Here is a 12,299-nt window from a genome sequence, read left to right on the forward strand (position 1 = left end):
TTCATCAAGGGTATACAACTAAATAAACCAGTTGCCATATTTAGGAGGCCATGGTGGCACCAAAATCAAATAGACTCACCTCACCTGTAAACTCTCTCACCTCTCCATATTATCAGCAATGAGAGCCGTGGAACGCAGAAAATGCCGGTGGAACGTACTTCCACTTCCGGTATCGGCTTCCGAAAATAAAAGTGTGCAGGGCTTAAAGAAATAAAAGAATAAACACACACAGTGGAGTATTGTAGCAGCGCTATCCCCGCGACCACCTGCCCGGGTACAGCACAGCGAACACCCTCCGGTGCATGCAGCGTGTCCCGCCGCTAGGTCAGCGGGTGCCTGCGTAACTTCCTGCCACTGGAACACACAGGGTCAGGCCGTGGAATGCACGGCCATGACTCCGGCTCCAGCATTACAGTAAATGTACCCACTGAAATAGTTCAATGCACCTGAAAAATACTATATGCCACACTTTGGGGGGGAAAGCTATACTATATGCCACACTGTGGTGTACCCGGGTAGGTGGTCGTGGGGATAGCGCTGCTACAATACTCCACTGTGTGGGTTTATTATTTTTATTTTTTTCAAAAGAGTTTTTTTGGGCGTTTCTTTGTTCTTTTTGTTTTTTTCTATCATCATGGATCTAGATGCCAATGATTTGGCTGGCACCAAGAGCTTCTTGGATAAAGACATCAGTAAAAGTTTGATATTGATAGCCCGCAAGAGGTGTATGATGACCTATACAAAATGAAGAAAAGATTGGTCGAATTAAATCTTCACGGACTAACTTTATCTCAGTATCATCGTGAAAAGTTAATTCCCAGAGGGTTTAGGATTAGAAACCAACCTACCCTCGGGAGGAATAACAAAGATTTTTGTAAGCAATGGTGCCACATTCTTAATCAATGTAGTCTGGACCTGATGGTGCTGGTTATCCAGCAGGTTAACAGTGATATAACCACACTTGAAAGAGAGATAGGAGAATGTGAAAGTCATGGCTTAGACATCATAAAATCGGAATGTGGCACAGATTGGCTTAATAAGCTAGAAGATAGCATCAATACCATCAGAAATGAACTACTAGCTTTTAAAAAAAATAAGTATAAGAGAGTACATGAGGGCTACAAAGAGGTCCGGGTTTATCCCTGGATTTTTTCTCAAAATAAAGCTAGAATTTGGAAACCAAGGGCAGGTGGGAGGAGGAGATTCAATAAACCCTACACCGATATTGAATCTCAAACCTCAAATTCAGATCAATCCTCGGCCAAATCGAGCACTCATTTTTTGAGGGAGGTCGGCAACCCCAAAAGTCGAAACCGAGGAAGAAATATAGACGGGGCAACCGCAAAAACAGGAAGAGAGCAGCCCCCTAAAACCTCGAAAAAGTGATAATTTACAACATTGCTGATCACACCCTTTCCCCGATGGAACAGGTACTGGCTTTCATTTGTACAAACCTTTAGACAAAGGACTTTTGACTGTGAGGTGGAACTTCACAAGTTCCACTAACAGTTAAAATTAAAAGATTACTTTTCATAATCACCGAATACAGACACTACACCGCAGGTATTCAAAAAGAAGAGTACGCCCTTTGACCCCCCAAGTACCAACGCATCCATCGCCAGCTTTATTAGACTAGTGAGACTTGATCTAATACCCTTCATGTCTAAACAAAAAATTTAATTTTCAAATATTACTGCTGAGGAAAAACAGGCTATCAAAACCTTAAATAACAAGGAGATCATAGTACGTGCAGCAGATAAAGGTGGAGGAGTAGTGGTCATGAATATGAGTGATTATTGTACTGAGGTCAAGCGACAACTAGCAGACATCCAGTGCTATAAGACCCTTCGCTATGAACCCACTTCCACTTATTCAAGGGAATTGGACAGCATTTTATCAATGGGTGTGACGAATGGATGGATTGATGATGCTTACATGTGAGTTTTTAACTCAGCCTTATCCAGTCACCCCATTGATATACATGCTGACAAAAATTCACAAGACCCTCCATAGACCACCGGGGAGGCCGATTATCTCCTCCAGAGATTCATTATGCCAGAACTTGTCTCAATATGTGGATTTTTATCTACAGGCGGTTGTTCTGGAAATAAGTATCATTTTGCGGGATACCACTGACTTCTTGGTCCACATCAATAAAATCAATGTCATACCTACAAATTGCTTGTTGGTTAAATGCGATATTACTAGTTTCTATACCAACATCGGTCACGAAGCTGGTATTGATGCCATCAAACGCATTATCACACAGAGTCCAGCATACAAGGGTCCCCCAGTCGAGTATTTTTTGATAATGATTGATTTCATTCTACATAAGAATTATTTATAATTTATTTACAGTTTCTTATATAGCGCAGCAGATTCCGTTGCGCTTTACAATATTTTTTATTTGATTCATTATTTTTATTTACAGTTACAGGGCACAGCTATGGGCTCCAATATGGCCCCAGCATATGCCAATCTGTATATGTATAATTAGGAATCATCCCATATCTTGAATAAAAGAGCATATTCTAATTTTATTACGTCTTATGTCAGGTTTATTGACGACATTTTTTTTCTGTGGACCAGAGGCCCTGAGAATCTGGACCTCTTTATTAAACATCTCAATGGATTACCAGGCTTTCCTACACAAGTAGTCCCACTAGTGTTAGCTTTCTTGATGTTGACGTGAGGGTAGATCAGAATAGATTGTGTACTTCAATTTACAAAAAAAACACACCGATACTAATTCAATCTTACGAGCAGAAAGCTTTCATCCACCTGCATTGAAAAAAGGAATGCCTTATTCGCAGCTACTCCGTGTAGTAAGGATCACCTCGAATAGAGACAAACTTTCTACAGCATTACGTTCTATGGGTGATGACTTTATTACAAGAGGCTATGATTGCAAGGAAGTGGAAGAGGCCAAATGTCTCCAGTTGGACAGAAATACGTTATTAACACAACCGAAAAGAGACAAGACCGTTCACAGGATGATATTTCCCACTACCTTTTCTATCTCATCAGCGAAATTGAGAGATGTAGTACTCAAGCACTGGCACATATTGGAATCTGAACCTGTAATGGGAACTTTTTGTAGTGAGAATCCTTTGTTTGTCTTCAAACGGAGCAGCAACTTCAAGGATCAGATTACCTTTTCTGATATTAGCCCGACCCCAAGAGAGGTGCATGGTTGGGGTGTAAGAATGGAGCATACAGATGTAGTGGCTGCGTCAATTGCCAATATATGATCACGGGTGAAACATTCATTAACCCCAAGACCGGTGCAAAGTTTAAGCTTAAACACCGTATGAATTGTGACAGCAAGTTAACTTTTATTATGCCTTGGGGAGCCGATACCGGAAGCGGAAGTGCGTTCCACCGGCATTTCGTGGGTTCCACGGCTCTGTCATTGCTGATAATATGGGGAGGTGAGAGAGTTTACAGGTGAGGTGAGTCTATTTGATTTTGGTGCCACCATTGCCTCTATATATAGCAACTGGTTTATTTAGTTGTATACCCTTGATAAAAGTGGTCAAACCACCGAAATAGGCTGTCGGGTATTGTGGCTTGGAAGCTGGTTACGGGTGTCCTAGATACACTATGCAATAGTGATGGACTGTGATAAGTAACCTGTACCTTTTTCAATATGTTGCCATGTGCTATTTTTTCATGTATTCTTTGATATAAAGAAATTTTCATCAATTTGGTGTACAAACCACTTTCTACCCTGTGTGGATACGATACATATGCAATTTTGTATGTGGCTTGGCACCCAAGAAAGTACATCCATCACGGTGTGCGGTTTTTCATATGTATGTATGTATGTATGTATGTATGTATGTATGTATGTATGTATGTATGTATGTATGTATGTACAGGTTGAGTATCCCTTATCCAAAATGCTTGGGACCAGGAGAATTTTGGATAACGGATTATTCCGTATTTCGGAATATTTTAATATTTCAATGATGTATTTTGAAGTATCTTGCATTTATGCTGTATAAACACATAATATACACACAAATATATTTTATTACCACATAAAATACACACAAATATATTTTAATTGTTCAAAAAACAAGGTTTCAAAACGTGAAACAAAATGTGTGTACTATCTCAGCACTGAATTTGAATGCCAAGCAATCATTGTCTTGCACATATATAGTGCCAGTTACATATCATGTCCCCAGTGATGCTGTTACAAATGTCCCCAGTGAGTTTTTAGCAAAAAAAAAAATTTTTTTCACTTTCTGGAATGTCCGTATTTCGGAATAATTCGGATAACGGATTTTCGGATACGGGATACTCGACCTGTATATATTTTTTTTATTACACACATCCATACATACATATACTGATCACTAGTCATGCTGACTTGTTGAATCATGCCTCCACAAAACCGATGAAGGTGCCATGTGGGACCTGCATAAGACATTAGCAATGAATCCTATAGGCTGTGAAGTGGGGCCTCCATGACTCAGACTTGCTTTTCCAGCACATCCCAATGTATTTTTACCTGATCAATTTCTGCAGTGTGGCAGGGTGCGTAAAAACTGCTAAAAGAGGCAGTAGAGGTATTGCCTGCTGTCAGGCAATACCTCTACTATAAAGTGTCTGATGAATGCCAGGACCCAAGGTTTGCCAGCAGAACTTTGCCCAGGGCATCACACTGCCTTTGCTGGCTTGCCCTCTCCCCATATTTCCTGCTGGTGCCATTTCTTCCTCAGGTAAAAATCAGACATGCACCTGGCCATCCAGTTGATGTAAAATAAACAGATTCATTAGCCTAGTCTACCATTTTACATTGCTGCATGGCCCATATGTTGCCATCATGCAGACAATATACTGTAGTTGCTCACTGCGGTGGACAGAGATCAAGTATGGGTACTCCGACCAGACTGTGGTCAGAGTACCAAGGGGTGAAGCAATACATTTTTCAGCAATTTGTGGAATAGGACCAGAAAGGCTAGTCTTGGCCAATGAAGACACAGTGGCCTATTTGAATTCTATTACATGTAAGTTAAAGGGTATACTGCATTCATAGATGTGCTTACAATTATAACTTGATATGTGCACTTGAAGCACACTCTCTTCCAAAGAGAATACCAAGCAAGGATATACAGTAGCTGAAGAATACAATAGAATAGAGTTCCATAGGCCTCTGCCTTTGCTATAATTGATGACAGAAGTGGTACATAATCAAAGTCACTGCAACAAATTAGGGTCTACAGTATTTTATTTCTTTAACAATCAAAAAATGCACATTACACAGAGAACAGCAGGCACAACTGAGACCAAATCGTCTCTTCACCATTGTATTTCATTGGTGGTTTTATTTTAGATTGTTTGCAGTTGCACACAGGACAGTATGTGCATAAGCGCACCAAAACAGTAACACCAACAAAACTAAACTTCAAGACTTACTTGACAGCCAGATACAGCCGAATCTCTGCCATACAGTGGGAATGGGCCTCTGTCGGCTGTTTTCCCTACAATAGAAGATAAGAGGTGTTATTCAGATTTATAAGCATTTCCAATGAATAGACACAGATGCTTACAGCAAAAATGACTATAAAATACTGTATCACTGACTAAAATTCACTGTGGATCCTAGGTGCTGGGATTTGGCCTAACCTTAGATTGCAGTTTATCAGCAGGCTTCCATAGTGTTGCAGACACTATAATATAAAGCAGGTTGATGTCTGTAGGTCTTTGCCAAGTCTATATTAACTACTGCCGTCACTTAAAACTTTTGATACATTTTACAATCACTCCTGGCACTACTGCCAGTTTTCAAAGCTTTGCTGTTTTAGGGCATACAATCGAAGGAAAGTATATTTTTAAGTTACCGGCTGAAAGCGAATATGCAACTAGGCAGAATTCCTTGAAGTAGCATGAATCACGCTGCTCACATTAAACAGTGTCAGCATTTCCTCTCACTAAAAATGAGACGCATACACAAAATGATAAACAACTTTGACCAGCGCGTGCCAAATACCAAAAAGGTTTCAAAACAAATGCTCTTACAACAGTAAATTATACATATGAAGACATTAATGGGGTGATTAATGCAAGAGATGCTTTTAACCCTTTGAGTGCCTAAGCTGCTGTGAGAGACTTGCAAAATCTCCCCTAAAAATGCCAGGATTGAAGTCGAGGAATGTGAATCATGTTTGTTATTGCCTGCAAATGAGAAGTCAATTCATTGAAGTTCTTTTAAAAATTGCGCCAAAAAAAGAAGATTTGTGAACGACGCTGGCATTTTTAGCTGATATTTTGCACTCCGCTCACAGCAATGTTGGCATGCCCAGAAATTTTCCAGGAGAGCACACTAATGCAGCGCAGCTCAGCCCAGAAAACTTCCTGGCATACCACCTAAGCCGTTAAAGATGTGTTTGGGAAAAAACAATAATCAAAAATATTTTTATTTACAAAACATTTTTATTAATGCTACAAAAGGAGGTACTGTAGAATCATTATACATTGTTTAAAGACATAGCAAGTACCCTGAATGCAGGTCATATCCCAACCTGAGGGGGGTGTCAGGCTACAAAGAGGAAGAGGTTACTTGTTGCCAGGTCCTGCAATTACTGCTTCCTGGATGGGACTGAGCCAGAGACTTCTATGTAGCAGAGCCTCCTGTCAGAGCTCTGCATCTGTGCTTCACTTTACTGGCCCTGCCCCATGTATAAGAACACTAAGCTCTTGAACCGGTTTCTTCCCAACTATTAAGGAGGCTGATGGCTGTCAGTCTCAGAGATAGTTGTGAAGCAGAATCAGCTTGAGATAAGAGATTTAGATATCTCAAAATCCAAATCCACTTAAAACTTTGGGGATCTGAGCCACTGTCAGGGTTTGGCATCGGCCACCCCTTTCAGAAGTCCCAATGGGCAGCTGCTGCTTGGCCGAGAGAGCCGTCTGTTAGGCTCTCAGCCAATTAGTAATTCCCCATTAAATACAATGGGGCAGTGCAAGGAACATGGCATCCCCTTTTCATTGAAGACAATGCCAGCCACTTCAGCACGCCCACATTGCCAGCACATCTGGCACCCCAGCACCACCACACTGCTGATGAAGCTTGTGCGCTCCAACACTATGTCCCACTTACACTCTAACATTCCCTGACACCGTCTCCATTTCAAACTCTCTTGCCTTCATTCTCTCTCCTTGATATCTTCTCTATCGGTACCAGGACACACACACTCTTGGTCCAGGGCCAGAGACGGGTGGAGCTGCCGATCCAGGGCTCCATACAAAATAGGTCCATCATCATAACCCAGTGGTTCTCAAACTCAGTCCTCAGGAAGCCACACAGTTCACATTTTCCAGGTCACACAACAGGTGCGCTCATTACTCACACGGACACATTTTAAAAGTTCCAAAGGTGGAGCTAATTATTTCACTTGATTAGGTGTGAAAACCTGTGTATGGTCCAACTTTGAGAACCTGTGTCATAATCGAATGATGGACACCAGACAGACACCAGCTGACCACATGGTTGGTCATAAATTAGTTTTAAGTATTAAAATTCCATTTCTATTTTACACATGTATACAAATGTTGTACTTTTACATATTTAGGGAGAAACTGGGGCATATAGTGTATGGGTTCTACATGCCATTGGCATCACCTCCTCCACTTCTCATAATAGGCCCCTAAACATTTCTGCTGACATACTCTCTTTGTCACTCCACCCACACTCCCTCTGACCTCTTCTCGGTCTTTCTGATTCTCGTTTTTTCCCCCTTTTTATCTCTTTCTTTCTCCCTGACACAATCTCTCCCAACTCGTTCATTACCGCTTTCTCCCCCTGAAAACACCCCATCTCTCTCTCTCAGAGAGCCTCTTTCTCTCCCCTCACTACTCTGCCCCACTACACAGCATTATAGGGACATCTGGGAAAGGGGGGGGGGGGGGTAATTTTTTGCTATGGGGCCCACAAACAGCATTGGAAGACATGCATTTTATCTTTATGCCACCAACAGAATATGCATCCAAATTTGGAGAAGACAGAGTGTCATATGATCAATGTGTATAAATATATTATTATTCAACAGAGTTATTTGACAATCTGCCCTGTTTAAGATGATAAAAGGATTTATTTATTAACATTTTATTATATAGTGCATACATATTCCGCAGCGCTTTACAGAGAATATTTAAACATTCACATCAGTCCCTGGCCCCAGTGGAGTATTACCTACCGCACACACAGACATTCTAGGGTTCATTTCGTTTGAAGCCAATTAACCTGCCAGTTTTTTTGTTGTTGTTGTTTTTAATTGTGGGAGGAAACTGGAGTACCCAGTGTAAACCCATGGGGAGAATATAGAAATTCCGGAAAGTTAGGGCCATGGTGGGAATCGAACACATGACCTCAGAGCTGTGAGACCGTAATGCTAACCATTACTGTCTGTGCTGCCTATTTGTGATTGGAAGACATGCATTTTATCTTTAATGGCAACACTATTTCTTAACTGAAACGAAGGAAAAAAACACTCCCACAAGAATGTATATTGGCAAGCAGTGAAGATAAATTGAAGAAAATACTGGACTTCATCCAATTCACACTAGTTGGAGCTACTAGCAGTAAGAATACAGTAGACTAACTTGATCCAAGAGATTGTCCAATTTTCAGTGTGGTGTCAAGAAATTTCTCAAGTCAAATGAAACCTATGCTTTATAAAATCCTTTTTTGTGCCTTCCTCTATACGGACAGTGTAGAATCTACCTCAAGCAACACGCCAGGTATATAAATACTCACTCAACTTCCGTTCTGGCATAATTCATAATGATCCTCAACCATTTAGTAGATCTCCTACAGAGATCACTAGCCAGAAACACATGATGAAATAATCATATAGAAGGTAATATATAACTGGAGTATATGAAATGTTTTCCTTTAATGCAGTATTTATACACCCACTATTCTAAATATTTTTGCCCACTAGGTGCCACCATCGAGGTGCCAACAACCCAATGTGTTCTCTTGGCACTTTGTGGACATCAATGAGAAACTGAAATGCAGATGCCGGTAGCAGACCGAGCCCGAACGGAGCTACATTTGAATAGCGTAGTTGGAGCCCTCTAGTGGTAGCCAGCAGTGATAACATTTGAATACGGGCCTTGAATGTGCAAAGAGTGTTTGCAAAAAAACTCTCACAGCAAAGTGTCCTATGCACTTTTAGTGCAAGCAAAGAAATGCATTATGATGTGCCATGCGTTTAAGCCCCCCATCCATTACACAGACATACCTGAAGCTGTTTAGCTCTTCAGATTTCCCTTGAAGTCTCTCAGGAATCTGATTTGAACCTGGGCTAAAATTTTCACTCTATTCACGTCAGATACAGCTGATCAATACTATGTTAAACCCCTGGCAGCTTCAGATCAGACGGATCTTTGGTGCAGCATGTAAGATTTTTTTTGTCAGATGGATGGCTGAAACTCAGTCGCACATCTGATCTGAGGGAGCTCAGATTTGGTCTTTTTCTTCAGCTCGGTATGTCAGATCCATCTGAATCTGGAGAAAACAGGCCAAATCTGACTAGTCGATGGGCGCTTTTAAAACTCAATAAATGTATATTATTCTTGTGTATTATGCTTAAAATGTAGCCAGTTCTACACATCATAGGATTGAGGAAAAACAGAAGAGTTTACAAAAGAGCTGACACCAACGCAAAATAATGCATCACAACATCAGAGCTGGCTGCTATGGTCTCAAGATAAGGAAGGGGAACTGGAGATCTGTGTGATAATGGAAGAATGCAGAAGTATAGATGTAGATAAAAGTAGCTTTGGTAAAGCAATCAGATTTCACTGTAAACAATAAACTGATTTTAGACATCAGTTGAAAGGCTACTGCGCTGGAGGGAGTTATCTGTAATCTGCTCTGCTTCAATGCAGAGGCCTGAAGACCAGGGACAGTAGTTTAGATAGCAGAGGGCTAAGGTTGAACACATCCTAACTTTAATTTGAATGAATGAAAGATAAGGACTGCCAAGCCACAGAGCCCTTGATAAATGAATCCCAATAAATAATTCTAGGGCTTAATGGAAGATTACCAAAAAGTAGGAAGCCATACACACAGCAAAATAACAGCAATGACTAAGAGGGGAAACACACGGCTTATAGTTCTATATTTTTAGAATTCCTTGCTAAAAAAAAAACTCTCAACAGAACAGAATTATTTGTCTAGATCACTTAACAAAATAAGGGTTAACAATCTTCTCTGGTTTATTTATTTATTGCCAATTATTTACACATATTCCACTGTAGCGCACATATTCAGCAGCGCTTTACAGAGTATATTAGAACATTCAAATCAGTCCATGCCCCTGTGGAGCTTACAATCTATATTCCCTACCACATGTACACATGCACACACACTCACACTTTAACCCCTTCCCGACATTGCCTTTTATGGTAATTTTTTTTTTTTCCTCCTTGCGTTCAAATAAGCGTAACTTTTTTAATTTTCCGGCTATATAGACACGAGGGCTTTTTTTTTGCGGGACAAGTTGTACTTTCTAATGGTACCATTTACTATACCGTATAATATTCTGGGGAATCAGGAAATAATTCAATGTGGGGTAAAAAGAAAAAAAAACGCAATTCCACAATTTTGCGCTGGTTACGGTTTTTTTGGAGTTCATAGTTCGTTTAAAATGATGGGTTATCTTTATTCTATGGGTCGTTACGATTCCGGTGATACCAAACTTCTATAGTTTTCGTTACGTTTTAGGACAAAAAAAAAAATAGAATATGTTACGGTTTTTCGAATTTGCGTCGCGTCGCCATGTTCTGCGGCTTATAACTTTTTTATTTTTCCACCTACGGACCTGGGTGAGGGCTCATTTTTTGCGGGCTGAAGTGTACTTTTTAATTAATACCATTATGGGATATGGGCGACTTTCTGATCTCTTTTAGCTATTTTTTTTTGGGTAGGCGATGCGACCAAAAAACGTAGTTTTGGCGTTGGGGATTATTTTCCGCTTACGCCTTTAACCGTGCGGGATAACTAATGTTATATTTTAATAGATCGGACGTTTAGGAACGCGGCGATACCAAATATGTTTATTTTTTTTATTTTTTATTTATTTTTATTTGGGAAATGGGGAAAGGGCGGTGATTTGAACTTTTAATTTTTAATTTTTTTTTTTTATTTTTAAACTTAATTTTTTTTTTTTTTTTTTTTTACTTTTACTACAAGGCCCCCTAGTGTACTTGACCACTAGGGGGCGCGATCGCCTGTACTAGGTTCAGCCATAGAGCTCTATGGCTGAACGTAGTGATTTTATGCACTTCCTATTACATCCTGCCTGAGGCAGGATGTAATAGGTATGCATACACGGCCAGCACAGGGGTCTACATTAGACCCCTGGCTACCATGGCAACCGATCGGCACCCTCCGATCTCGCTGCGGGGGGCCCCGATCGGCGCCGGAGGGGGGCGCCCCCCTCCGATCAGCTATTTAAGCACTGTGGGCGCTTTGCCCGCGGTGCTTAAAGGGTTAAACGGCCACGAGCGGCGAACTCGCCGCTCGTGGCCGTGAGAGCAGGGACCTGGCTGTAATATACAGCCATTACCTGCTCTCTTTCAAGCCAGCTCACTCCGTGAGCTGGCTTGATTCCCCCGCAACCGACATATGACGTAAATATACGTCATATGTCGGGAAGGGGTTAAGGTACATTTTTGGATAGTGATTGATAACATTTTTTAATTCCAACATTGCTATATACCAGGGATGGGGAACCTTTCGGCCCTCCATCTGTTGTGTAACTACATATCCCAGCATTCCTTGCAACAGTTTTAGCAGGGCCAAAAAGCTAAACTGTAGCAGGGCATGCTGGGATGTGTAGTTCAACAACAGCTGGAGGGCCAAAGGTTCCCCATCACTGCTATATACCATTTCAATTGTGCAAATAGGTCATTATATATTATATATACATATATACATACATACATACTTATATACACACACATATATCAAAATCTCTTATGCCGCGCTAGTGGTGATTCCAAAGAAGTTGGTCACCAATAACCCTCAGCCCCCTTCTAGTGGGGCTCCGCAAACCGAATATACCCACAATAGTGTTAAGGGGCACCCTATAATATTAGACGGTGATTCCTGTCTCTCCTCCCTTTATAAATTCATAAACATGAAGTTTTTTACTTTAGACATAAAATACAATTTAAAACAGGGTTTCAGTGTTAAATTCTTGTTAGAGATGTACTTTTTCACAAGGTTATGGATGAATCATGTACCTGATGCGTTTCGTCTCGTTATGAGACTTCAT

At 40.8% G+C, this 12,299-nt stretch overlaps 1 protein-coding gene across 11 annotated transcripts in view; it reads right to left on the bottom strand.

Moving 5' to 3' along the window:
• TCF12 (transcription factor 12) overlaps positions 1-12,299 on the bottom strand; it is a 237,105-nt gene that overhangs the window by 85,951 nt on the left and 138,855 nt on the right. For all 11 annotated transcript variants that reach the window (XM_083183833.1, XM_083183842.1, XM_083183841.1 and 8 more), the window contains exon 6: positions 5,428-5,492. In XM_083183833.1, coding sequence (XP_083039959.1) covers positions 5,428-5,492 — 65 coding nt within the window. The remainder of the gene's footprint in view (positions 1-5,427; positions 5,493-12,299) is intronic.

The sequence above is a fragment of the Crinia signifera genome, chromosome 4, assembly GCF_055691185.1.
Source record: "Crinia signifera chromosome 4, ASM5569118v1, whole genome shotgun sequence".
NCBI lineage: Eukaryota > Metazoa > Chordata > Amphibia > Anura > Myobatrachidae > Crinia > Crinia signifera.